General features: G+C 42.3%; 1 protein-coding gene across 1 annotated transcript in view; it reads left to right on the top strand.

The window, feature by feature from the left end:
* SH3RF3 (SH3 domain containing ring finger 3) overlaps window positions 1–27,433 on the top strand; it is a 92,449-nt gene that overhangs the window by 48,130 nt on the left and 16,886 nt on the right. The window contains exons 6-8 of the mRNA XM_088051279.1: window positions 1,028–1,198; window positions 4,404–4,654; window positions 8,740–9,044. Of these exons, the coding sequence (XP_087907405.1) occupies window positions 1,028–1,198; window positions 4,404–4,654; window positions 8,740–9,044 (727 nt within the window). The remainder of the gene's footprint in view (window positions 1–1,027; window positions 1,199–4,403; window positions 4,655–8,739; window positions 9,045–27,433) is intronic.

Raw genomic sequence — 27,433 nt, 5'->3', positions numbered from 1 at the left:
AAGCGACAGTACAAAAAAATCTGGTATTTACAAAGAAAGTGTCATTCTGTGTGTGCACTCTTGCTATTCTATCCTGACTTTCCATTATTTCCCAAAGTGCAAGCAATCATTCTTAATTTTTAACAAGAATCTCTCTAAACAGAGAGAGAGTATCTGTAGGGATTTTGAGCTGTAGTCATTTCACAGCACTAGACACATCCTGAAGTAGTAACAGAAGAACAAAAGAGATAAATAGAAAGATTCCAAACAAAGGGGGTAAATAAAAGCTGTAATTAAATAAATAAAAAGTTCTACATACTGGATCCTATATTAAAGATTAACAGAATACTTGCATACAAAACACCCAAAGTCAAATTCTACCACTTCACTTAAGTAAAAAAACCCTTGCAGAATGTGACACTCCCTCATGTCTTGTTTTACCAACATAATACAAGAATTACCGTACCAGATTAGAACAGTTTGGTGTGTTGCTTCTAAACTTGGCCAGTATAAACAGCACCGAGAAAGCTGCAAGAAAAGCTTTTGAAATAGCCTACCTGTATGAAAATTTTCTTCTTAAACTCCACAACAGAGGTGGATCCCACTCTGAAGCACATGAATGCATACTTCTTCCAGATGTCAGGATTTGCAAAGGCCTCTTACTTGAGTCCTTTTTACTCAGGCTGTCACTGTAATTGTGTTTTTCTGAAATTGTTGCTAAGTCCTTAACTTCCGTGCTGCCTTGTGGCGCTGTTTTGTTTTGGTTGTGCCCTGAGTGAGAAGTATGTCTCATCAACTTCTAAATTACCTTTTACTCTGATTAGTTATTCCCTTATTTTCTTAGAATCCAGTCTCTGCCCTTCCTTGTTTGAATCCAGTCTCTGTCCTTCCTTGTTTGTGAAGCAGCCTGTAACGATATCCCTTTTTAACTACAACTTCTAAACAGTGCATCTGGTCACTTTCTGCTCTGTGGGGCTGGAGTTGAAGCAGGACAGGTGGTGGTTGATGTCATCTGTGTTCCTTCTCCCTGTGTGACCTCTCCCCACAGCTACCTAGCCCTGTATGCCTACAAGCCTCAGAAGAACGACGAGCTGGAACTGCGCAAAGGGGAGATGTACCGGGTCATTGAGAAGTGCCAAGACGGCTGGTTCAAGGGCACATCTCTGAGGAGTGGCATGTCCGGTGTCTTCCCAGGCAACTACGTGACACCTGTTTCAAGGTGAGGACCACTGGCCTCTACTGGGGCTGAGAGGGATTCTGGATGGCACTGAAAACAATGTAGCGCTGCTTTTAAATCACATTCCCCTTCCAGAAATTCTCTGCTGGCACTGTGGACCTCAGTAATGAGACTTGCTGGTTGTAGCATTTGAATTATCCATGTCCTCACGAGATTGCACTAGGTGTATTAGATGATGGCATTTACAACTGCTGATAGGCAGTTGATACTGTAAAAATCTTTAGCTAATGATTTTGTTGTTATAAAACTATTGGATATGTAACAAAATAGTAAATGCTTTTTAGTAGCTCATGTCGATTTTGTTCTTCTTAAAGCAAAGATCTGGGATGGTTTGGATCAGACTAAAGTTTAACAGTTAAAATTCCAAAGTGGCAGAAGAGTTAAGTAAATTGTCTGATTTTACCTCCCCCCGCCTCAGTTGCAGCAGATGAGAAAAGGAAAGAATGGCATTTTGGGGGGAGGAATGCCATTTGTCAGAGTTCAGTATTGGACAATACCAAATCAAGGCTGAAAGGCTGAGAAAAAAGTCCATCTCTGTGTCCCAGACTGTTTGTCCTACATGTTCCTTGCATGTGAATGCTGGCATATGTATGCCCCTGTCTCCTTTAGAGCAACTGTGGATTTGCAAACGGAACTCATTGCTTTTCACGTGCTCTCAGTCCCTCCTCCCACATGCACACTCTCTCTTTGTCAATCTTTTACCCCTCTCCAGAGAAGGCACCTCACAACTCAGACACTGTTGATCTTGAAAAGTTGATCCAGCTTCGTTTTCCATCTAAAGTTTAAGTCAAGTCTGTAGCGTGTGCTCTGAGTAACACTGAAAGTTACGAACAGATCAGAAGGCAATAACTGAGCTGATGACAGTCCTAATAATTGCATTTCAATAAGGAAACCCCAAATATTAATTCACTGGTTCTTCACTGTTCATCAACCTAAATGTATTTACCTTATTTTACAGAGCCCCTTGGTTGCCTTCACTCCTTACCTCTTCAGCTCTTAATTAGTAAGGAAGTTTGTGCTGAAGGGTCGGTTATCTGAATCAGAAAGACTTTATTAAATGCAGCATGTCACAGCTAGAACAAGACAGAAAAGTGCTAAAGGGCAAAAGTGCTTTCCACAAAACCTGAAAGCAGCATTATGATTATATTTATGATCCTGTGGGCTAATTAAGTTCTTGTATAAATCACCCTCAGTGAGAACAGCAATAAAAATCTGATAGCAACAAAATCTCCTATTTGCACTACTTTCAACATACTTTGTTCCCCTTTGACAGAAAAGCAGAGGATTAGATTCATGCATGTTTTTCTGCCACTCCCTACAAAACCCAAGGAAAAGAAGTTGTGAATTTAATAACATTAAACTAGATTTATATGCTGCCAAAACATGTGTGAGTGGAGCATTACAGAAAAAGAACAAAACTCTTTAGATGGACAGACAGGCACAGGGCAGCAGAGAAAATTTGCCACATCCAACATCTATCCATCTCTGTTGGAGTCACAGATAGTTTCTGTACTTGTTGGTGTGCATGTTTGCCTGAACACAGCTCTCAGTGGACTGTTAGATGTGCTTTCCTGGCAAACTCAGTCTAGTGCAGATGGCCAAGCCAGCTCCAGCTGAACCTTCCTTCCACCCTGCCAGCTCTTCACAGCAGATGACAGACAGTCAAGATTTCCATCTGGTGGGATTCCCAGCTTTTCCCAGCTTTTTTACTGGAGACTTATCAAAAAAAAAAATTGAAGAAAATAAAAAATCAGATTTAGTTAGCAAAATGTAATCCAGGCAAACCTTGCACCATGAGATGAGTCAAGTCAATGACACCACAGTGTTGTCTTTCCTCTTGTGACTTTAGGGGGAGTGAGGATTGGGCAGAAGGCATAGCTATCTTTTGCCCTTTTGGACCATATCCTCCAGCCTGTGCCTTGGTCTTTTTCCACCAGAATTCCACTCTTTTGGCTTTCAACTTTCTTATGGTTATTTCTTTTGTCACCCATGTCCTCTGAACCACACCAGACTGCTCAACATACTCCTTTCTGCTCTTCTCCTCTCTGTCTTCCCATGAAATCTTGGGGACCCAGAGTTTCTCCCAATTCCATACCCCATAGTTGACTTAAACTTTATCTATTATTCTCTCCTCTCTCGCAAAACCCTTGCACTGACTCATTTCCGTTTCCTCCACCTTACTTTGTTCTGCCTTGTATCCCTTGTGCTGTCCTTTCCCGTTAGAGGACCTTGGCACAAGAAGCAGCCCAGAACAAAATGATCCATCTGTTTCATGGCATCTACAGCTAGGGAAGGAAATTATTCAGGAACTTGCATAAGAAACACAGGGAAAGAGCTGGTCAGCAGCTGCTGAGTTGGTCCATTGGTGTCCTTCTGTCTTCATTGTGGCCTTCTGTCCTAGTCAGAGTTTTTACCTCAGTGGTAGGAGGATCAAGACATGCTGTGGTCTGAACTCAATTCATAGCAAGGAAAAGCCTTGTCCCTTCCCTCTGAGGTCTACTTGGCCACTCAGGTGAAATACAAATTATGCATGCAGTTGAAAGTGAGGAATGAGAGACATGTCAATGACTGCTTGGACTTCTTTTTCATTCAGGTCAGCTGCATTCTTGTCCCTGTTGCATTCCCTTAGCAAGTATAAGCTAGGGCTGGTCACACCAATTGGGTGAATGTTCAGCCAAGCCAAGCCCAGTCAAGTCTGCAGCTTCTCAGTCCCCTTCCATAGCCACACACAGATTTGGTGTCATCCATCTTTGCTTCTCCCTGTAGGGCTGTATGCAGGTTTGGTCCAAAGGAAAGATCTCTGAGTCTAATTATCACTCCATGTGAAATAGCCTCTGGCACACAAAATGACATCTGGGAGATATCCATTTCCTCTGAATTAAGATTTCTGATTTTACTAGAAACTATTCAGAGAGAAATGAAGGGTAATAAAAGACATTATGAGAAAAATTATCTTTTCTATTTTTACCCTGCACTTCTTCCTGTAGAATAAAGGGGTAAAAATATCCCTCAGCATGCTTATAAATGGGTCCTATAAAGATAAGTATATATCAATACCTCAGTTTACTTTAACAATTGATGGGGTATCATGCTAAATCCCCTAAGTAACTGGGGGTATTTATCAGCACTGTGGTTGGGTATTGGGGTCTCTGCAGCATTCTTACACTGTGCACTTGTCTCTGTGCAGGGTGCCAGTGGGAGCTGGGCAGCCCAGGAACAGCGGAGCTGGAGGAGTTCCAACAACAAAAGTAGCCCCAGGAGCCATCCACCCCATTGTGGCTGGTCACAGCAATGCCACCACGGCTGTCAGACCAGTTGTTCCCATCACTGCTCCCCAGACACATCCCCAGCTGCAGGCGGCCTCTCCGCAGCTAAATAACTGCCTGAGGTACTCGGCTCAGCAGCCAGCCAGCCAGCCCCGCAGCGCCATGCAGATGGGTAAGTGCTCTCCCCATGCCTCCTGCACTGGCAGGATTGATGTGGTACCCCTCGAGGACAAGCCTCTAGAATGTGCTCATCCCCACAGCTTTTCTTCTTGCTTTAGCTCAGTCAATGTGGAGTTTGTCCATTGGTGATGTTTTCTTTGAGTACGTTTTCTTTGCTTGTAATATTTATGGGTTTCTATTGATCTCTGGGAACCACTTTGTGTTTATCAGATTGTTCTGTTGCTACAGCTGAAATAGATTGTAGTGTTTACAAATATTTATACAATTTATCTGAGTGAAAGCAAGCACTCTATACTGAGGAGATTAACAGTTCTGAGTCCGGTTGGCTTGCTGATAAAAAAAATACTGCCCTTATTGCAGAGCAAGTAGTACATGCCTTAAAATTAAGAAGTGTTTCATTGGGCTTCAGGGATGAAAGGTATTTATTAGGCAGAACAGGACCCCACGTTAGTGGTAAAGCAAAAGATCTAAAAAATGCTGCCACCTTTTTGAAGTGAAAATAAGAGCTTCTTGCACCAGGGGGTCTCTGTTCTTTCTAGGTTCCCTTTCTGATGTACAGCACAATTTTCTAGAGTACAATTTATTCCCCTTTCCCTGATGTTAAACAGCTTCTGATGTTGAATAAAGTAAAAGTAAATCCTGTGGTGGAACTTTATAGCAAAATTTAAAACATTTTGTTTCTGATATTTTATAGAGATGTGAGCCATTGTATTTACAAAAGCAGATCAGTAATGACTGTGACTGCTGAAAACTGAGGTCTTAGATACAAAATAGAGCAAACACAAATGAGAAATACCCTGCAGAGTAAGTCATGAATTCATACCTTTTGAAGCCAGAAGGCACGTTTATGACCATCTAATCTCAGCTCCTACACAGTCCAGAGCAAAGGGAAGAAAACATAATCAAATACCTGAGAATCTCAGTCTTGAACAGTGGAGACTCCTCTGTTCAACAAACAGTGGAGGGCTTTACATGGTATCCATATCACACTGGGGACTAATTGATTTTATCCTCTTTTTGTCTACTTCAGAAAGTGCTGCTTTCCTCTCAAGTCACACCCTTCTAAAAGGTCTCCTGCTCCCACAGTGCAATGGCAAAAATGCCCCCTTTTGGGCTCAGGAAGTGTTCAGGAGCTCCTGGTGCCTCCTGTGCCCATGTCAACAGACAGGTGACTCCCCTGAAACCAAAGTGACAGATTGCTCTGCCCCACAGGCCTGGCATGCTCCACACCTTTCCACATCTCCAGCAGCTTCCTGGTTTAAGACTGCTCCTCTAGGTCACTCTGACATCTCTAAAGTGCCAAAGCGTTGGCAGGCAGAGTGATCCAGGGACCACAGAGCTGTTCCAAAACCTCCTAAGCAGAGAGTCTTCCAGCCTTTCCAGAAGCTTCATGAGATTGTTGTTATAATTAAATAAACCTTTGCCAGGATAAATAAAGTTTTCATGATTATCAGTAATTGTGTCCATAATGGCTGTCCTCACCAGCATCCTGTAGACCAGAGCCCTTGCAGGACAGGTCAATGCACTGACTTTTGGAAAAGCTTTCCAAGAGAAGCAAGCTGGCACAGTATTTAAATCACGTTTCTGTTGGCTTGCAATATACATGAGTAACAAATCAATTTTCTACAAGGCCACTAATGTAGGAATACAACCAAAACAAAATATGAGTGGTGTAGAACAAAAATAGCCTTCAGTGAGCATTGCTAATTAATAGCATGTTTGATGCAGCACAGTCCAGATCCAGAGATCCCAGAGCAAAAGCATACATTGTAACAGTAAGCAGAGGAAACTGCAGAATAAAATGTGAGAGCTCTGCCCAGAGTGGATTTTTCTCAGGCCATTTCTTTTACTGTTTCTCATGTTTTATGTTTCCTTTGTGTCTGGAAACACCAAGTCCTACATGAAAGAGGTGATGTACCTAATATGATTATCAAATCAATGTTCTGCATCCAGGTACATGCAGAGAAATTCCATTAGTATGCTTTCTCTCTAAATTTGGGAAAGCCATTGCTCCCTACACACAGTAGTTCAAAACCTAGATCCTACAGGCTTAACCATCCAAAAAAATTAGATTTCTCATAGCAACGTTGTTCATCACTCGGGTTTCAAATGGAAAAATCAGGTTCCAGATAACTAGTGGATATATTGCCTGGAAGTGAACTGCACTTTCAGTGCATGTTTTTGGTAGTCCTGGGAGGGGACGATGATAACCAATAGTAAAAATAGTTTTGAAGGTGTCTGTAATAAAAACATTTTGGGCCTTCCTCCTGCTACATGGTAAAGTGGTATCAAGTTACAGACTGGCTAAAGATAGTCTAGATGATTTGCTATAAACATTAGTAAAAAAAGATGTCTTAAACTCAAGGAACTACTGTGAGGGAGAATCATATAAACTTGGGAGGTGCTAATCTGATGATGACTGGCCCATCATGTTCAGTATTACATCAGATAATAGGGCGGAAGGCTGGGAGATGAAATTCCCTCCTGGCAGAAGTGCTCAGCTGGTGTAGTGAGTATGATTAATGGCACTCTCAATCTAATCCCTGCTAATGGGGGCCACTGATAATCACAGGAATATAAACTAGTGGTTTGAGTTGTTCTAGCATTGTTGTTCAGTTATAGATTGAGTGAATTCCAGCTTCATAAAAGTTTGTCCTTCAGATGAATTTGTCAGAAAATGACAGATCAAAGGGGTCAGAAATTTTCCAGTAAAATGTATCTTGGTCAAAGAAAAGCTGTTTTGCTGGATTCAAAGTTTTTTGTCAGGAATGGATGTAGTTCAACCAGACCAACCATGAAGCTGTACTGGCTCATGTTGCTAAGGGAATTGATGGTTTTCCAGAGCTGTTCTCCACATAAGAGAACAGTGCAATGATCACATTCTATGTTTTCACATCCCAGGTGAATAACCTGACCAAAATAGAGGCCATTGTGGGGTAAGTGAGCATGTTGTGCTCAGAAAAATGTCCAGACGTTCAAATTTTGCACTGAGACAGAACTAAACAAGATTATGAAACCTTGAAATCATTTATGAAATAGGCACTTTCCAGCCAGTCCTATTATTGAATCATTTATGTGAGGGAATGTCTGAGTATGGACTCGGCTTCTAGGATGCACGTACTTGAAGTGGAGCTGTATTTAGGTAACACCTAAACAATCAGCCAAGCTGGAAGTCATAGACAACATCATTGTGGAAATGGACCCAGAGCTTTGTCACATTTTTTGCATCCTGAAGCATGCAACACTCTCTGGAATCCCTGAGGAGCTGACCTCATCAGTGTGTCACAGTCACCGTTAAATGGGCAAGCTCTAATTCCTCGTTCCCAGTGCTTGCAGGCAGGGTTTGCTTAGCAGGAGCAGCCAGACTAAAAGGCACTGCGTAGTCCCTTAGGGACTTTGCTGGCAGAGAGGAGGCTGAGCTTAGAAATCCTCCGGTGGATTTCTGCTTAATTTATCCCATGCAGCACAGTGATGTGATGTTGATCATTTTTTTAGGGCTGAAACAAGAGGCCTCCTTTTGTAATTGCTGTCTGCAGGGTCAGTGTGGATCATCTGGCCTAACCCCTTAGGTTCCGTGTTGCGTTGCTCCAAAACCGATCACTTTAGGAGGGGGGCTTGGGGGGGTGCAAAAAACAGCTCAGCTGGAACAAGATAATGTATTTTTAAAAGGGAGAAGGTTAGGTATTTATTTCCAGGCATGGGCAAGGATAGTGAATGCCATTCCCCAGTGGCATCACTGGGGGGAACAAGCCAATTTTGGTGACTTTGGACAGGGCTTTGCAGCCAGAAGGGGAATTAGCCAAAAACACTTTGCAGGGTGAGATATCCTGGGCAAAGGCCCAGAGCTTATGTCCCCCATTGGGCCCTTGGCACCTTCACAGAGAGCATCACAGTACATTATGAGTTGGAAGGGACCCACAAGGATCATCGACACCAACTCTTCAAGTGAATGGTCTCTGAGGGGATCGCATCCACGGTGTTGTTGACACTGTGTTCTGACCAAGCGAGCGATGGCCACGGAAGGCCCGTCAAGGCAGTGCGAGGGGAATTTAACCGCGCTCTGTGCTCCTCCCGCAGCGCACCCGGCAGTGCCGGCCCCGGAGCGACCCACGGCCACGGTCTCGCCTCTGCGGACGCCCAGCTCGCCCTCCCGCCTGCCCGCCGCGGCCATTCGGCCTCACCCCGCCGTGTCCCCGCAGCACGGCCACCAGCCGCCCGCCCCAGGGGCCCGGCCCCTCATCCCGCTCACCTCCGCCGCCGCCGCCATCACCCCGCCCAACGTCAGCGCCGCGCACCTCAACGGGGACGTGGGCGGCGGGCCCCTGGGCGGCCCCGCCGCGCCCGGGCCTGCCGGCAAAGCCGAGGAGAGGAAAAATGAGAAGGTAAGGGCCGCCATGCCTCTGCCGTGCCTCGTGCTCCTGCCTCATAGCCCTCCCACACGGCTGCTGAGGAGGCACCTTGCGAAAGCTGATTTCCATCGCCAGACAGCTTGGGCATCGTCATCTCACACCATTCCCACACCTCATCTTTCCCCCCACCGCCATCCTCAACACTGCTCTCGCGTCACCTGCTCGCGGATGGGAAACAAGGCTGAATTGGTGCGTTTCTCCCAATGATCAGCCCCGAGAGCTGCAAATTTGCAGCGGTGCAGCGAGATGTTGCAGCGGGCTCTTGGCCATCAGAACCGCATGGCTAAGTCAGAATCCGCCTGCCTCCCTTCGTTGGTGGTGGCACCAGCCACCCAACAGGTGCCTCAGGCACAATAAAACATTGGTACGTAAGTGCTAGGAGCTGTTTTGCTCTTCCAGAAGCATCTCGATTTCTTCAAGAAATTTTCATTGCAGAAATCAATTCATGGCACAGCCCAAAAAGAAGGTAATCGGATACTGCTCGATGGGATGTAGGTACAGTGTACTGTTGGGTCAATCTCTTAGGAGCCAGCAGTGGGACCGATAGCTGGGTACATGTTCCCTGGCACACCTTGCTAAGGAAAGCCAGTGAGGAGAGCCTCTTTAAGCAGCCTTTTAGGTTGTTGGCAAATATTTTGCTTTTACCAAATGTTTACATTGTGTCAGCAGTTCCCATATATCAATGCTGAAGATTATCTCTCTGCTGGCTAGCAGAGCAAGATCCTGGTTTTTATCTGAGTAGGAGGAAGAGATGTGGGGGCCTGCTTTTCCTTTGAACCTGAAAAAAATTCTTTCCATATGTTCCCTGAGCTTTCCCATGGTGATAGACACATACAGAGTAAACAGTTTCTTTGAACGTGGTAGTACTGATGTGGCAGGTCTCATGTCCTCAGAGAGGCAGATAACCTCTAGCTGCACAAAATTAGGAATAAAAGTTTTAATATGCTTTCCTTTATCCTGCCTTGAATTTTCTCTGAATGCATATTGGTGAAAGAAGAAGGGTGTAGAAATTCTACCCTGAATGTGACATTTAGGTACTTGCTTTCAAAGAGCAACTCTCAGGTGTCTGTCAAGGACTGCATGTGGTGGATGCAGAACAACTCTTCTGCATCCAAGGAAGGGAATAGCATTTGGCAGGAGGTGGTAGAGCTGCACGTTGCCTCAGAGCATTGTGTACTGGCTTATTTATTACTTTCTAAAACGTGTTAAGTGATAGGTCCATATATTTTAATTCATGTGATACTGCACACTGAAAGTCTGTCGGCACAATTATTTTGAGAAGTCCTAAAATACTGGTTAATCTCTCCCAAGCTGCTACAGCTTAAAGTTACTGAATTGGGATGCAGAAAAGTAAAGTTAAGAGGTTTTTGAACTCCATGCATGAAGGGGAGAAGGAAATAATATACAACATCATTGCAATGGGTGTTGCCAAAGACCAGTTCACTATCTGGGAAGTATCAGAGAGAAGTGACAGTAAAAATTGTAATTTCTGACTCAATTGGGTAATACATAACTGCCCTGGCTGGACAGCATATTCCTGAATCTTGTCCATGTTACAGTTCACTTTCATTTTAGAAAGATCTGAATTAGCAATGTTTCCTTTCCTTTTAGAAATAGTGACTGATGTTTGGCCAGGTAAGTTGTGTTATTGCTCTTTGCTAAGCCCAAATATTTCTTTGAAGCAATTGAGAGCTTGGATAATGCCAGAATGAAAGCCATACAACTATTCAGAAAAGCATCTGTGAGTCAGAACTGGAACCATATCTATAACAGCACTTGATATTTTCAAAGTGAAGGCTGATTGGGCAGGTTTTTTGGTAAATAGGAAAGTGTCACAACACTCAGAGGGAATATCAGTGGAGAAAGACAGTATCTGTTATCAGTACACGTAATAGGAAAAAATCAGACAAGATTGAGGAGCAAAAAACAGGAGGGACATAGCTAGCAAGCTGCCAGATAAGCAAAGATCAGAAGCAATTTTTCTGTGTTCAGTTTCATTATATTAATCAGTCAGGTATTTTGAGATGAAAAGAACAGGGGAAGTTAGTAAGAGGAGAGGTAATAAGGTCTTCAGCTCTATTGAACACAGGATGGAAGAAATGCACAGGTAATTATCTCCTGAGAAACTGAGATTAGCAAGTCATATGTGATGTAAATTGTAATGTGCCATAAAATTAGCGTTGTTGTTAGAATCAACAATTTTTGGTGTGCTCTGAAGTTGTTAACTTCAATCCTGTCTTAGTCTTTCCAGTGTGTTTTGTAGGATACCATCAAGGAAAAAGGCTGAATGATCAGAGAATAACTGGTTTAGGAGACATTTTCTTGTTATTAACCATGGTTTTCTTTTATGTAGGAATTGTCAGTGTGAGTTCACTGTGGTACAGAGGGCACATAGTACAGAAGAAGTAGCTTGCATTCAGGAATGGACATGACAAGGATCCATTGTTTTTCATGGTTCTTTTGAGGGCTGTGGAGATAAATTGCAATTTTTGCATTTATCACTCTAGTATGATGAGATATATTGGTCCTTGGGGAATTTTCTTCAGATTATAACTTTAGTAATGTTGATTGTCTGCTTGAAAGCTGGGCTGGGAGATAGTGAGGAAAAGTGTTTTAAGATAGGATCTTCTAAAAATTTATGTTTTATGATTTCCCACAGCAATTCCACTCAGAGATACTAAAAGTGACACCAAGGGGCAGCTTCTGCAGTGAGTCCATGTATGCTGCTTGTGTTGCGTGTTCCAAGATGGAATCAACTTCCCCTCGGGAATAGCCTTGTTTGAGTGTATGGTGCAGTCATCACTGTTAATGCTTTCTTCGGTGCACATGTTTATACGCCAATATCACGGGTTCCTGTTGGTGTGCAGCAGTCACATATAGGCAAATTCCAAGATTTCTCTAAAATTGAGGGACTCCGATTCCAATTTTTACTCATTTCCTTATGATTTAAAGGCAACTGGCAGAAATAATCCTAAGGATTACAGTTTTCAGATCAGCATGAATGATTTCTTTGCTCGTTTTCTATTAATGTAGTAAATAAATCCTTAGGTCTATTTTTTGACATCTCTAGTTCTCTGCTTCAGCCTATTTCTTGGAGATCTTGATCCAAATTTTCAAAGCTGCAGGTGAACCTTGGTACTTACATTTATTTAGGTACCCTAGTAATAGTGTCTTACTGTCATATTCCTGCTACTTAACCAGGAGGTAAAATTCTGCCTCCATACCACTCTTCACTTGTTGGTATGCATCTAATCCTGGAGGATCCCATCTGCAACTGGGTTTGTGCTCCACATCTCAGCTCCTTGACCAGCCTCCTGTCTGCTTAGGGAACAGTTTTGAGCCTGGTCTCCTTTACCAGCTGCTGATGTTAGTTGACGAAAAACTGTGCCATAGACAGTGCTTAAGTCCACTGTGCAACAGTACTTGGAAAGTACTCTGCCAACCAAGCAGACTGAGAAGTAGAGCACTTGAAAATCAAAGAAGTTTCAGTGCTGTATGGGCACAGTGGGAAGCAGCAGGAAAGGCAGCTCCCGCAGGGGCGGCACAGACACTGCAGGAATAACAAGTGGCCTGAGTGGAGGTGAGGGAGCACAGCAGAAGTTGAAGAGGTAACGGTGGTCAAGGCAGCATAGAAGGGAGAAGAGCATTGGCAGCTGCTGAGAGACAGAGCAGGGAGCACCAGAGAAGGGGTGCCAGTGCAGGGTCCAGGTGAAGGGTGCTGTGCAAAGCCCACAGGAAGGGGTCCTGAAACAGGGAAGTTGAAATATAGGGTGTGAAATATATCTAAAGGCAGTGGAAGAGAGGAAAGTGTGAAGGAGACTCTTTCTTCTTTTTCTCAAATACTTCCCACTTGAGGTTTGTTTTTTTTTCTTTTTCCAAAAAGGAGGTTTATTTCCCCGGAAGTAAAATACTAATTTTTCCCCAGACTCTATGCCAGATTAGGGATAGCATCCCTAAGACATCACAGGGCCAGAAGACAAAACAAAGAGCAAATGGACAGCATCCATTTCCTTTAAGGGTGTGGAGTGGTAGCAGGGTTCCTTTGAGCTCTTTGTCATTTGCTACTAGTATCTGCATGTGTAGCCATATGAAAGTCAAAAAATTCAGTCCCAGTTCCCAAATCTTCTGAACATCTGAAAGAAAGAGGCGGAGATCCTAGCTGTGGAATTGGAGGAAAACTGTATGGTTTAGGGGCTTTTAAAATTAGGGATCCTGCTTTTTCAGCAGGGTCAATACTACCCAAGTTCAACTTGTAGATTACAGCTGAGAGCTTGTGATTATGGTATGACTACTGCTTTGACCTTGCTCAATTTTTGCTATAATAGTTTCTGCTGTACCTAATCTGGGTTGATGCTTAATACCACTGATAAAACCACTTGTTTGAATGAATTAATGCATTTCTCATTAAATGAGCTCCTCATTATTTAATCAAATCAAGCAAATCATGCTGGGTGGTTTGACCACTGTAATTAAACTTTCTTTAAAATCCACTCATTTGGCTTTTGATGAGGGTTTTGATTAAACTCTTCCAAAATGTCTGGCCCAAGAGCTGACAGAGAGAAAAATAAGAGCTTGCACGATCAAGCAAGTCATTAATTCATCACTGTTTTACAGCAATTCCTTACTGTTTTACCTAGCCAGAGTATATTGAAATATTTGAAAATTGGCAATGTAAAATTAAACATTTCTTACAAGTATGCTGAGAGAACAAGTCTGTTTGCAGCTTTAAATTTAGGAACTCTGTCTCTGGAATATATAGAGGATCTAGATTAACAAGTCGCAAAAATGGGAAGGTAAACTAGGCTGCTGTTTCCTGATGTTAAGATAGGAAGAGACACATCTTCAGAAAATTACTTTGAACACATACCAACAGTTTTGCATGTGAAGGCTGAATCAGTAAACATCTGTCTGTTTTCACCAGTGTCACTCACTTTTTCAAGTATCAGTCCTGCTCAAAAAAAATGCATTCCTCAAATGATAGCGTATGTTTGGCATGATGCTGGTGTAAGAACTACATTGCAAAGCAGGATAAGCCAAGGCCTGTTTTCTGGCCTTGCAAATGTCCCTGCATGACTTGTATCCATGCTTCTAAGCTTTTTTCCCTGCCCACAATAGGGTGGCTACATCCCGGCTGCTCATCCAGAACAGTCCTGGTAAGTGGTGTGGCACAGACCATACTCCTGTGTTGTCCTGGGAGAATGCTTGTTCACAGAATCATAAAATATCCTGAGCTGGAAGGGACCACAGACCCACAAGGATTATCAAGTTCAGCTCCTGGCCCTGCACAGGACAACCCCAGGAAGCACACCCTGTACTCAGGAACATTGTCCAAATGCTTCTTGAACTCTATCAGGCTTGGTGCCATGACCACATCCCTGGGGAGCCTGTTCCAGTGCCCAGCCACCCCTCTGGGTGAAGAACCTTTTCCTGATATCCAACCTAGACCTCTCCTGTCACAGCTTCAGGCCATTGCCTGGGGTCCTGTCACTGGGCACCAGAGAGGAGAGATCAGTGCCTGCCCTGGCACTGCCCCTCATGAGGAAGTTGTAGGTTTCTGTAGGTTTCCTCTCATTCTCCAGGATGAGATAAGTTACCCCAGAAGCTCCTCACGTGACTTGCCCTCAAGGCTCTTCACCATCTCCATAGCTCTACTTTGGATGTTCTCTCATAGCTTTATATTTTATATTGTGGACCCAAAACTGCACACAGGACTTGAGGTGAGGCTGCACCAGTGCAGGGTAGAGCAGGAAGCTGATATAAGCCAAACCCACAAAAGTTAATGGGTGCAGACATAGGTTTGTTGCTAAATCCTGATCTTGTCTTTTATGCCAGAATAGACATGACCAGAGAGACTTCCCTCTTCACCACTCCACCTTCCTGTGCCTTTCTCTTCCTTCTACTAAAATGCAGCCCAGTGCCCAGTTCGACCTGGCAGCATCCCTCAGTGCTGGCCTCCTGCCTGCACACATAGTCTCCCACACTGGCCTTATGTAGAGTTGGAGACTAGATCAAAGGGCCTTTAGAAATTTGGCTTCATAAACTCTTCAGATGGTCTTTGACCTTAATTATTAAAGCTGTCCAGTTAAGCTATCAGATGGTCAGCCTGAAACTGCCTGAAGAACTAGGTCCTACACAGTTATGCACTTTCAGTTTTTACTTAGTGTTAGCCTCTGCATTGCAACTTCTTCTCATATTAACTTGTCCCTGAGTGAAAGGGATTTATTATCACTTCATATCCCCAAAGAAATTTTCATTCCTTATCCAGAAAATGAAAGATCAGTCTCAAAAATGAAGTATTGAGCACTTGCAAGGACTTTGTAGATACAAAATGATGTGACAAAAATAGTGGTCACGTGTGATGAGTAGAGGAAGCTAAGGACAGAGTTGATGCAAGCAGGTTTTTCAGATAAGTCAATAAGGCTGACCCCGAGTTTCTGGAGGAGGAATTCAGTCTTCCTAGCAGATATGAAATTATGTAACATTTTTCAATTTGGGAAAAATATTTCCCTTATATTCAACTAAGAAAGCTCACTAAGTTGCACAGGTGTGAAATGGAACAATAACAACCAAGTCATTAAATGAGCAGTGCAAGACATAACAATAAAAAAGTTGCACAAGACCAGAAGAGCCTGGCTTGAATTATTAGAATAAGTGGTAGGTTGCATTAAGAGGGAGAAATGTTGGAATAGTAATCTAAAGGTTTGCATCAAAAAGAATAAATTCTGTGACACTAATTTTCCTGTGTACTCTGTAAGACATCAGAGTTGATCCAGGAGCCACCAACACTAACATTTCACTGATCATTTTCAGAACCAGCTATAACTTTTCAGTGTAATGTGTTCCAGTTTGTTTCTTGGTAAGGATGCTTTATTCTGGAATATTTTAGTTCAGTTCTCTCAAGATTTGTGCACAGAATACATACTGTTAATCCATTTCCTCTCAACAAAGGCAAGGGGGCTGTCTTTGTCAGAAATGAGCCACTGCTTCCCATGCTCCAGAAAGTGAATCTTGGCTCAGTGACCAGCAAGTGATTCACCAGAAACTTGGCCATGGAGTGGAAACCTCTTTTTCTGGTCATGTGAACTCAGGCCACAAAGTTCTGTTTTAGGGCAGAAAATTCATGCTTAAAATCTCTCCAGCACCTTCTCCTTCATCGTTAGAGCTCAGTTTGAAAGGACATAAACCTGGCAACTCAGTGATGAATATTTTAAGGCTGGCAAATTACCCAGCCAAAAGCATGAGCCCCAGCTGTCAAAACATAGAAAACTTAAGCTTTACAATAAAACAGATTTCTGTTATTTCTTACTGGCTGGGATTCTTTTGCTTAGATCAAGGGCAATAAGTCATTGATCAAAATTTCTTTTTCTTCTTCACATTTTTGATGTTAGGAAATGCTTTCAGACTCCTCACAGATATTTCAAGCGCTGACTTTGCTGCCAAGCAGTCTCCGAAAGCTATTCCTTTTTTCTCTTCTCTCCCCCCGCCTCTGCTTATCTGCCTCACAGTGCTGTCACAGGATTTCTCAAGTGTCCACAGTGGATTTCTCTAACACTCTTTTGAGTGGTTCTGTGCTGCGTTCTATGGCCTTAAGGGGAAGCAGATCCCAGGGAAGAGAAGATGGAGAGTGCTTTAACTTCAAGAGGAAATTCAGTTTATCTACTAACTGGAGATGAAGCTGTTTGGATGCCAAGGCACAGAATTCTCCTGGCACCTGTAGAGACCTAATTTTATAGCACAGAGGACCCACGAGCTTTTTCTAAATCCTGAGCACAGCTTGAGGAAGAAAGTAGAACTGACAAAAGAAAGAGCATGCAAGGGAGCACTGGAAGCAGAAGGCTGGAGGCGTATGTGTGCTCGAGTGTGTGTCTGCGTGTGAGCATCCCAGCACTGGCGTTCCCATGGCATTCCCCTGCCTGCAGAAGAAATCATGCAGGACCAGATGGCTGGATGGGGCCAGGCTGTGGGTGGGGATGGCAAGTACGTCCTTGGATTAGTCGGGAGAACTGTAAGTGCTCTTGTGCTATCAGTGGAAGACATTGACACATTTCGCCTGTTGCGGGATCGTAGGGGCCAGTCCCCACCCCAGACCACACAGCTCTGCAGCTGAACATCCCCTCATGGCTTCTGCCCTCTCCCTGCCCTGTTCCCAAAGAACATGTCTTGATCTCTCATTCCCTCATGACATCAAACATCCAGTCCCCATGCATGGATTGAAAAACCCAGGGTGTGACTGCTCTCCCTGTCCCTGTGGTTCTCCTTTCTGCCTGAAGCAGTAATACACAGAGCTGGCATGAACTGACACTACCCCACCACTCCCAGGAAGGAAGATATGCAGGATGAAACCATTCCAGCAGAAAAACAGAGTAGGAAGCTGCATGCCTTGAAAATAATTAAACAACTTGCAGTGTGTCAGAGTTGGTGGCATCTTGGCATCCCACACATTCAGGACTCATTTGTTTTCTTCAGTGGTTTTCCAACTGTGAATTCACAAACCAGTAAGTCTTAAACTACCAAGAGGTAACAGAGATTAGTCACTGAGCTACAAGAATTTAAAGTGCCAATGCAGTTTTTTTATGGAGACAAAGCCTGAACTTTCCTGTGAAAATTGTCTCTAATCAACTTTTCAGTCCCCATGTTTCTTTTTCCTAGGTCGATTAAAATATCTACAATCAATGCAGAAATCTTTCAGCAAGCTCTGCTAGAAGAATTATATAAACTGAAAGAAATTGCAGTTTCTGACAAAAACATCAATACTGTAGGAATAGCATGTTAAAACAGTCAACAAATATCTGTGGCATGTTTCTATTTTTGTTATGTAACTTGAGGGCATAACCAAGTTATAGCAAAGGCATATTTATCTTATTTTGTACACTTTTGTTTATTATTCATATTGCAGAAGCAGCATAAAAACTTAAAAGCCCTTGGCCTTTCTTTGCCAAATGGTAAAGCAACTTTAGAGTCAGTCTGGGTTGTTATTTTTTTTCAACTGAATGTCTCAAGCATCTAGTAATTCTCTTCAGACCAAGTGAAGACATGGAGTCAGTGCTCACCTCTGAAGGACTGAAAAAAATGTTACTGTTCTTCCCTCTGGAGAAAAAATCAGTCTCAGGAATTCAAAAAGTACACCATGCAAAAGTAACATTTCTGACACTACATCTGCAGGCTGCCTGTAATCAATTAATATAGTGTGTCAAGCAGTCAACCTTTATTTATTATAAAGGCAAAACTCAACCTGTTGCTTTGCCTTTTTTTGCATATATTTTGTTCAGTTCATATTCACTGACATGCTTCTCTAAGTTAAAGACTACAGAAGCTGTAATACTAACCTTCAGTCCTTGACCACTATATTCAGCACAGCAGAAGCAGACTGGCTTTGGGCTTCGTCACCAGATACCTCAGGGAGGGAAGAAGTAATTTAATGTGAGTCCATGAACAACTTATTTTGCAGTAAAGTAGATTTCCAGTGTTGTAGTTTTTTGTCCCAATTCATGATCAGTCCAGAACTAGTATATTTTATAATGGAAGTAGGTGGCTTGCTTTTTTTTTTTTTTTTTTTTTTTTTTAACCTCAGAGATCTCTATTACCTCCTGCACAGCATCATGTTATTTTTCATATCCTAAGTTTCAAGACAGAAAAGGGAGGAGGTCAGGCAACCAGATTCTATCAGCACAATGGTGCCTGCTGAGGCAAGGGAAATGTATAAGCTAGGCTTTGACCAGGACATAAAAGAAGGAGCTGATTTTCCAACTTTTAAAATTTTTCTGGGCAGGTTTTATATCTAAGCCATCTTAGATATCTGATTGTTGCCAATCTATCACACAGGCTTAGAGTGAACCTGGCCAAATACAACTGGCCAGCAGAAACAGTGGCATAGGGGAGGTAGTAAGGATGGTGTCCCCAAAGCCTGGAATGGATTTCCATTCATCTGCTGTGAGAAAGTCAGGTGGATGCCAACTACCCACCACAGATAGTCTAGCTTTTCTTGAAATTGTTCCATTGAGACAATTCCACAACTTCCCTGAAGAATCCATTCCCATCCTTTCTTATTCCTTAAGTCAGAAACTTCCCTATTATCCCTCACAAATCTTTTATGGTTATAACTCAATCTTCCTTGTTCATGTCTTGCTCTAGATGGAACTGCTGATCAGCTTTCTCTTGACAGCCTTTCACATGTTAGAGAACTAATAATGTGTTTAGTCCTTGAGAATTCTCTTCTTTCAACCTCACTGAGCCCTCTTCCTAACCTTTCTTCACAGTAATATCTTCTAGACCTCTGATTACACTGTCATTTCTCCTCTGGGCAGTCTTCAGCTTGCTGAAGTCTTAAAGAGTGGTGTCCCAGAGTGGAGTTGTGCTGACATCTTGTTAGTGCAAATTAGGGTGGTATAAGCACTTTCCATTACTTATATATATACTGTTTACAGATAAAGCTTCTTTTTTTCACAACAGCATTTTGATTCACTCCCAGTTTGTGACCCAGTGTAACTTCTATGTTCCTTTGCAGAGCTGCTGGCTGGCCAGTCAGCTCCTCATATTGCAGCTGTGCATTATTTCTCATTCCTAACAGTTGCATATCATGCTTATCTTTGCAGATTTCATTATGGTGATTTGGGATAATTTCTCCATTTTAGGAAAACTGTTTTGAATTCTTACCCTGTTAATCCTACTGTTGTGGATTAATCCTGGCAGGCAGCTTAGATTTACACAGCCACTCACTCCCTGCCACAGTGGGAAGGGGGAAAGAGTAAAAGTGAGAAAACTCACAGAATGAGATAAAGACACTTTAATAGGTAAAGCAAAAACTGTGCACACAAGCAAAGCAAAGCAAGGAATTCACTCACCATTTCCCACCGACAAGCAGATCTGCAGCTCTGTTACAGTAATGGTGACTTGGGATGACAAGCCCCTGAATGTGCTCCACTTCCTACCTCTTCCCCAGGCTTTCAATTGCTGAGCGTGACACCTTATGGTCTGGTATATCCCTTTGGTCACTTAGGGTCAGCTCTGTGTGCTGTGTCCCTTCCCAACTCCTTGTGCCCTTACACACCCTACCCCCAGCCCCCTTCTTGGTGGGGTGGGTGGTGAGAGGCAGAAAAGGCCTTAACAATGTGCAAAGGCTGCTTGCTAACTGAAACAGGGTGTGTTATTAGCATTGTGTGGTCACAAATGCAAAATATAGCACCATACAAGCTACTATGAGGAAAATTAACTCTGTTCCAGGTAAAACCAGGACACTGCTTGTGGACTCAATCAGCTCAGTAGCCACTGCTGGTTTTGGAAGTACACTCAGCAGCTCACACAGCAAGTAATTAATGGAAAGATTGACTAGGACTGGGACTGAGAGAAGCCCTGATGGTACATACTTGAAATGTCCTCATGATTTGACAGAAAATCATTAACTGGAAAACACTGCAAATCAACTGGTAGCATCTGGTTATCTGTGTAGTTGGAATTCTTGCATGAATACTGCTGGGTTAAAAAGAGGGAGACTTGAAGGGGCTTCTCAAAAAAGCACATTGCTGTTCTGTCAGGAAGAAGTTGAAAGAAAAAACCTGTGCAAGATATTCATCATATTTCCTACTCTGCTCTGAGAAGCTTGTCAGATATGGCAAAGTAATCATAGTACAGGACCTTGAATAGAAGTTGTAATTACTTAACTAATGGGCTACTAATTCTGTTATCTTTATAGGCAGAGACGTTCTAATCAACCAGGATCAAACTGAGGATGGGACAATTCTAAGTTAATGTTTGCCCACTCTGTTTTGCTAAAATGAAAATAAGAAAGCCTACCAGTCTGTTGATCAACCCCTTCAGTTTTGCACCATTATCTGACTTGTGTAAAGGGTTTTTCATCTTCATCTGTGGTAGACAGGCTCAGAGATGGAATGACAAAGTTGTCATTTCTGCTCCAGTGCAGCAGTGATTTTATCTTTATATAGTTTCCATCTTTTTCAGATGTGAGATATATTTGCCCAACATCTTCACAGAACCATTTTTAAGTTATGTGTTAAAATTGACTGTTTCCTTCTGTTGGTTGGCAGGATTCACCATTTATTTCAGGTCACACTGGCCTCTTCTGCATCAGTCAGCTAGCTGGCAGAATGAAGAGGAATATGCTGTATATGTGCTGTCATCGGTAATTATTTCTGCAGTAGTTGCAAATGAAAACACCAACCAGATGTCACTACCTGATTGCATAGCACAATGCAGACATGCACCAAATTTGTGTTCAGAGAGCACTTGAGGTTACAGATGTGAGTCTGTGTGTAGCCTATGTGAGATGCTTCTCACTGGCTGCATCACTGATATTACCCTACTGTCAGCACTGGCATAAAGCATATCCTCACACATCTTGAGTTACCCAAATCACTTGAAGCCTGACGTGTTTTGTCTCACAGCTGGGACAGAATGAGGCAATGGAGAACATTGGCTTGGGTAGCACACATGACAAGCAGTAATTAGGTAAATCAGTGTAACTCAGTTGCATTTCATTACATGGTCTTATCTGCAGGTCATGTGGCAGTGAAAAAGAAGAGGACTAAACAGACAAATGAAGGAAAGGTAGAATGGAATGACAGGATAGCAAAGTAAAACCAGGGTTAGTACAAAAGTGAAAAAAAAGTCACAGTGCTGTTGGCTCCCCTTCTTAAGCTTACTGCTTATGCCCTAGTTTTTCCCTTTGGCTAGCTCTGTTTCTCACTGTTGATCCCTTTTGCTCTGCACTTTAATTTAATAAAGAGGAATTTTATATTCCTAAAGACGTGTCTTTAGTATAGGGTATTTTAAGCAAATTTTTTTAAGAAGAAAAAAGATGAAACTAGGAAAAAAAGATTAGTTTTTGCTGAAGAGAGGATGCTCTTTTGACATGTGCTGCCAAGACTTGAGAAAGCAAGCTTTTTGCTATGGCAAAGCTCTGTAGTAATTACAATCCCAGTGTTGTGGCATTTGGAAAGTGACAGTTCCTTGGTGACTTTACCAAAAAAATGTCATTTACATGCTTGGTCATTCCTCTGACACTGACAGCCACTTTCTTTGCAATACTTCAAAATTATTCTGGGTTTCTTTCTTCTTTTCTTTGAAGAGTATACTTGATCAATTGATCTTCTTGAGAGAAAACTACTTCAGCTATCTAGTGTGTCTTAGGAGTAATTCACAGGACTGCTAGGAAATACAGGAGGACTGCAAATGCCTGTAGCACAGCTGACAGGGGAGGTTACAGAAACCTCAGCTGCTTTGCCTGCAAAGCTTATGCACTTCAGTAATTGATCACACATCAGTATGCAGGACAACAGTTCTGTCCCTGTGCAAGAGACATCCCACATCCACATCCACATCCTGTGATGCCCATGGAAAAATAGCACCTGTGACTCCCTGCACACCGCTGTGTGCTCAGAGGCTGAGCTTCTCTTACACCCAGAAAAGAAACCATCAGCTTGAGCATGTTAGTGGTGTCACATGGTTTGTTTGAGGTACACTGTCATGATGGTAGGAGGGAGTAAGGACAAGCCTGATGTTTTTAATGCATTAAATAAATCAGAAATTTTTTGGGGAACGCTCAGATTTGATACTGTGATAGCTGCCAAAACTGGAAGTCAGCCTTCAGAGAGAGCAAAATTTTCATGCTGATAGTGATGGTGTCAGGAACCTGCTTCTAAAATGTCACACCATGTGAGGACCATCAGGGCCCCTCTCATTCCAGTCCCTCACTCAGTCCTGACTGCCCCAGCAGCAGTGGAAAGCCCAGATAATTTTCAGAAATACAAGTAAGTAAGCTCCTCTCTTTCAAAACACAAGGTTCTGCTTTGATCCCCTCTGGGCCACAGTCCATGCAAGTGTGATGTATTCTGTCAGTCTCAGCTGACTCCTCTGTCTCCAGCTAAATGCATCTTTTAGGAGCTGTTTAATCCTTGGAAGGAATTATTTCACTGTAATGAGTATACACACAAATTCTGGCAATTTTGAACTGTGCACTGGCAGACCTTTTTTTTCTTCCATGGGGAATTGATTTTGAGAGGACAGTATACTTCCTACGATACCTGATTTTTTGACAAGCAATCTTCCCTTGAAGTGCAGGCCAGCCCAATATCGTGTAGTTTGTTGGAAGTGCTGAAATTACAGCCTGAGGTGGCACAGCTGCTAGAACAAGATCAGCCAAGCGGGAATAGATACATCAGGGATAAAGCACAAGATGGCCTCCACTAATCCAAACCACTTACCTTCATGTTTCTGCTTTCCATAAAAGTGTAAGTGTCACTTGCCTGTCATTTAACAAGATTACAAAGGAAGGCCAAGGAATTTTAACTGTTTGCTTCTGAAACAAAATCTATCCCTCATGAATGGGTAGAGCCAGAGCCAACTACGTGTACGACTAAAGTAAGTCAAAAGCACATTGTGACTTCTGTCATTGATTCTCTTTCATTCAGGTGTTCAGTGAGTGAGGTTGCTCTGGCTTTCTGCAAAATGTGAGTGTTGCTCCCAGTGCTTCCCAGGACCAATAAATTGTTTTCACTTCCTTATGAGAGACAAGGAGCAGCAAGCTAAGCAGTCAGTCTAAATCATCTTATTTAGAAACATTAATTTTAAGTAGTTCATCTAGCAGTTAGTTTATTTGTACATCTTTTTCTCATTTCAGAATCCTATGGTGTCAGTCAAGCTGTGATAGATTATCCTCTAGTTTGAAGAAATGAACCTAAAGCTTTACAAGAATGCTCATGGTCTGTCCAGCTGTTTTGCTTCAATTCTCTAGGAAGTACAGTTAGCCTGCCATATTTACTGAAATGATTTAGGCACCTTGATTTGTATTAAAACAAAGGTGTAACGTTTCTAGGCTTCAGATTAGGATAGGTCCTCAAGACACAGTTGTATCATGGTGTAGGAGACCTCCATGGTAGCTGCAAGGAAGCCCTTGCACAGAGGCAGGGCAATGTCAGGTTAGGAAGCAAACTGGTATCCAGGAAGGAATAGGGTCTTCTCAGCCCTGTTACCTGTATTTTTGTGGCTCCTTGGCGCAGTGTGAGTGCAGCAGCCCTTGATCTGTGATTTGCACAGCAGAGATGGAGCTGAGGAATCCAAATAGCAGTTGCAGGGCTGTGAAAGCTCTCTGGGGTTGTGGTTCCCAACCCTTTGTGTCTCTTCCTTGGCTGACACTACATCCTGATGGCTGCCTTTTGCCCTCTCTCAGACCCTTTTGCAGCTGAGAAAGTCTCTGAACAACTGATTTCCCAAAGCTGAGAGGGCACAGGGGAGGGCTCAGTCCTGGTTTTGTCCTGTTTCCTAAGCTTTTGCCAAAATACCTAATTTTTTTACCATAGCAATAATTCTGAGAATGTTATTGTTTTTACGATCTCTTTATGGCGAGGTGGAGTTACCCTGTGTATGCTCTAAGTACTGTTTCATTTACCTGTTGGGATTTACTGAAGCAGAATTTGGATTCATACCACTGTTTTAATAGCCCTTGCTAGGTCTGTTCTCCATTAATTTGTCCAATCCCCTTTGAACCTCTTCATACTTTTGGCTTCCACAATACTATGTGCATGAAGTCTCCATTTAATTATGTGTTGTGTGAAAAAGTGCTTCCTATTTTTTAGTTTCAACCTATTGCCTGATAATCTCATTTAGGTTCCCCCTAATTCCTGTACTGTGGGAAAAACCCAATCCATTTCCCAAGTACCATCTCCACAGGAAGGGATTTTGTAGGTCAGTATTTCCTGTCAGTTTTCTGCTTTCCAAGCATGCCCAAAGTGTATATACTTTATGCCTCTCTATGTTGGCAGTGTGGTGGGCAGGAAACTGGAGCAGAGAGGGGAGGTTTCAGTGCTTTCAGTTGAACTTCCCTTACTTGTTGTAGGATAATTGAAATCCAGTGGATTGCTGAGCAAAGAAAGAAGCTGAATGTCAAATGTACAAGGATATCAGGCCTATTCCCTTCTTTTGTTTACCAAAGAGATTGCTCGCGCTTCAAAGGAAGAGGTAGACTAAAATTAGGACTAAAACACATCCATCTGACCTTAGTTCTGGAGAGGGTGGCTGCTTGGAAGTAAGTGGAAATGTCAGTCTTCTTGAGAACCATGGTTTCATTACTTCTTTGGTGGTGTTCTTGCATTTCACTTTATCTGTACAATTTTGAGTTACTTCATTGCAGTAGTAATTTTCCACTCCCTGTGCCATGTTTGAGCTGTTCCCTCGAAAAAGGAGCATTAAAACTGCTACGTACCAGTGGAGCAGGTCATCTGTCCCTCCTTCACCATTAACCCTGTTAGAGTCTCTTTTACCTTCTACCTCTTCTGAATTCAGCAGCCTCCAGGAAGCTTAATGATAGCTGAGACTCTCTGCTTCCTCTTCAGTTGGTTTTTGTTTTGTTTTTTTTCCCCTTTAAGTTATCCTTTAACTTTGCTCCAGTGCTTGAAAGATCTAATATTCCCTCTAAATTGAATATTGAAATATATTTTTAGATTCCCTCTTTATCTCTGTCTGTAGTCTCTAGAGTCTTGCATCCGCCTCAGTTCAACAAAAGCACATGATGAAGTGCCTATGTGCTTTGCTGTATGGGGACCTGAACACTGATTTCTTATTCTCAGTTTTGTTTTCAAAACATTTAAAATTCCCAGTCAGGTCTAGCAAGACATTTTACTTATTTTCCCCTATTTTTAATAGTATCTTTCTTCAAATTAATAATAAATAAATATAATATTTTGTGCACATGTGTATGCACGTTACTGTCACTGGAATTTAAAAGCTAAAGATATTATGAAAAGCTAAAATCCTTTATGTTTCTTGGCATGTAACACGCATACTGAGATTATAATAATAGACTTGTGGCCAGGAGCAGCTGTCTCCATTAAAAACTAAAAATCTTTGGCAAAGTATTTCCATACAATTCCATACTGATACCAGACTAGTCTTTCCTTAAAATCAGAAGAAGCTGTGTAGTAAGTAATTGCCGTTGTCTTGTTCAGTATGTTATCAGTGCCTCATGTGAAATAGTGGCAAATTGCACATGATAAATACATATCCAGAGATATCAGACCTGAAGCTTCCCTTTGAGATTATATTGGTTTGGGGGTCTTGGCAGAGCTTTTAGAATGATTATCAAAATCTCAGATCAAATAATTTTACAGATTTGAAAAACTCAGATAGCTATTTTCCTCACAGACATAATTCAAAATATGACCTACTGTTTCAATGCAAGCATCAATCACCAGAAGCCATGTTGGAATCAGAGTAAAAATGCACTGTTCTCCAGCCACTAACTTACATTTACTCAAACAGGCACTGACCAACTTAAACAAGCAATAAAAGTGGTATTTTGGGGGTACTGACTGATAGATGAGTTCCTGATTTGTGAGGGCATTTGAGCCCTCATAGGGCTCAGGGAAACATTTAAGCGCTTGTTTCTTTTTTCTTTGTTTTTAAATGAAACCTCTTCTCCCTCTAGCTCTCTTATCTATTGTTGTAACTGGTGTTGCATGAGAAATTACCTCATTTCAGTGACTGGAGGCAGCTTTTCTATCAGCTGCAGTAAGGTTTCCTCATTTGTTTAATGAACCTGGATAGGTAGAAAATTAAGTATTAGGAGCTGCAGAGGAAGAAAACTAAACCAGAATGTTCTGTGTATTTGGGTAGTTTAAAAAAATATATCTGTATTAATATAGTCAGGACATGTAATTGGTATTTAGATTATGGCATGATTATTGCTTTGCAGACAAGGGACTCTGTTATCACTCAGTCATCAATGAAGTAGCTGCATTCTGTGCTCATCTCATCTCTGAAGCTGAAAGAAGAGCTAGTTATTATCTTCAAGTGAGTTATTAATGAGGGGAAAAATCATCCCCAATTACTGTGAAGCAAAATATTTCAACATTTACATATCTCAGACTTTAATTTTGATCTAATCCTTCATGAGTTTTTAACCTCAGACAGTATTCACTTTTCCAGACATTCTCACAGTGGGATATTGAGAGGAACTTCCGCCTGTCCAAGTGCTGGCTTCCCTCAGGGTATGCTGCAGGGTCACAGAAGTGCTGCCCATCCCATCCTTGTTCTGCTAGAGACTGATTTCCTCTGAGATTCCTTCATGCTGCACCATAGGAACAGAGCCTCCACTGTCAGCTGTGCCAGAGAAAAAAATTCTGAGTTGTCTATACAGTCTGTGTTCCTAGACTGTTTCGGGTTTTTTTTTCTTAACTAGAAACAGCCTGAAATTTATTTGTAAGGGCTAATTTTGTTCTTTTGCTTTCCTTTGAATTCTTTTGAAATTAATGGTATGGAAGTTTTGACTCTCAACAGCCTAGAATATAACCTGTGCAACACAAAGGTGATGATTTAAATTCATATAAACATGCAGGCAGTAACCAGGAGATGGG

Source organism: Pseudopodoces humilis, chromosome 2 (assembly GCF_049639895.1).
Source record: "Pseudopodoces humilis isolate 2021_Gansu_Grassland_sample_001 chromosome 2, ASM4963989v1, whole genome shotgun sequence".
Taxonomy (NCBI): Eukaryota; Metazoa; Chordata; class Aves; order Passeriformes; family Paridae; genus Pseudopodoces; species Pseudopodoces humilis.
This window is presented reverse-complemented; position numbering and strand designations above follow the sequence as displayed.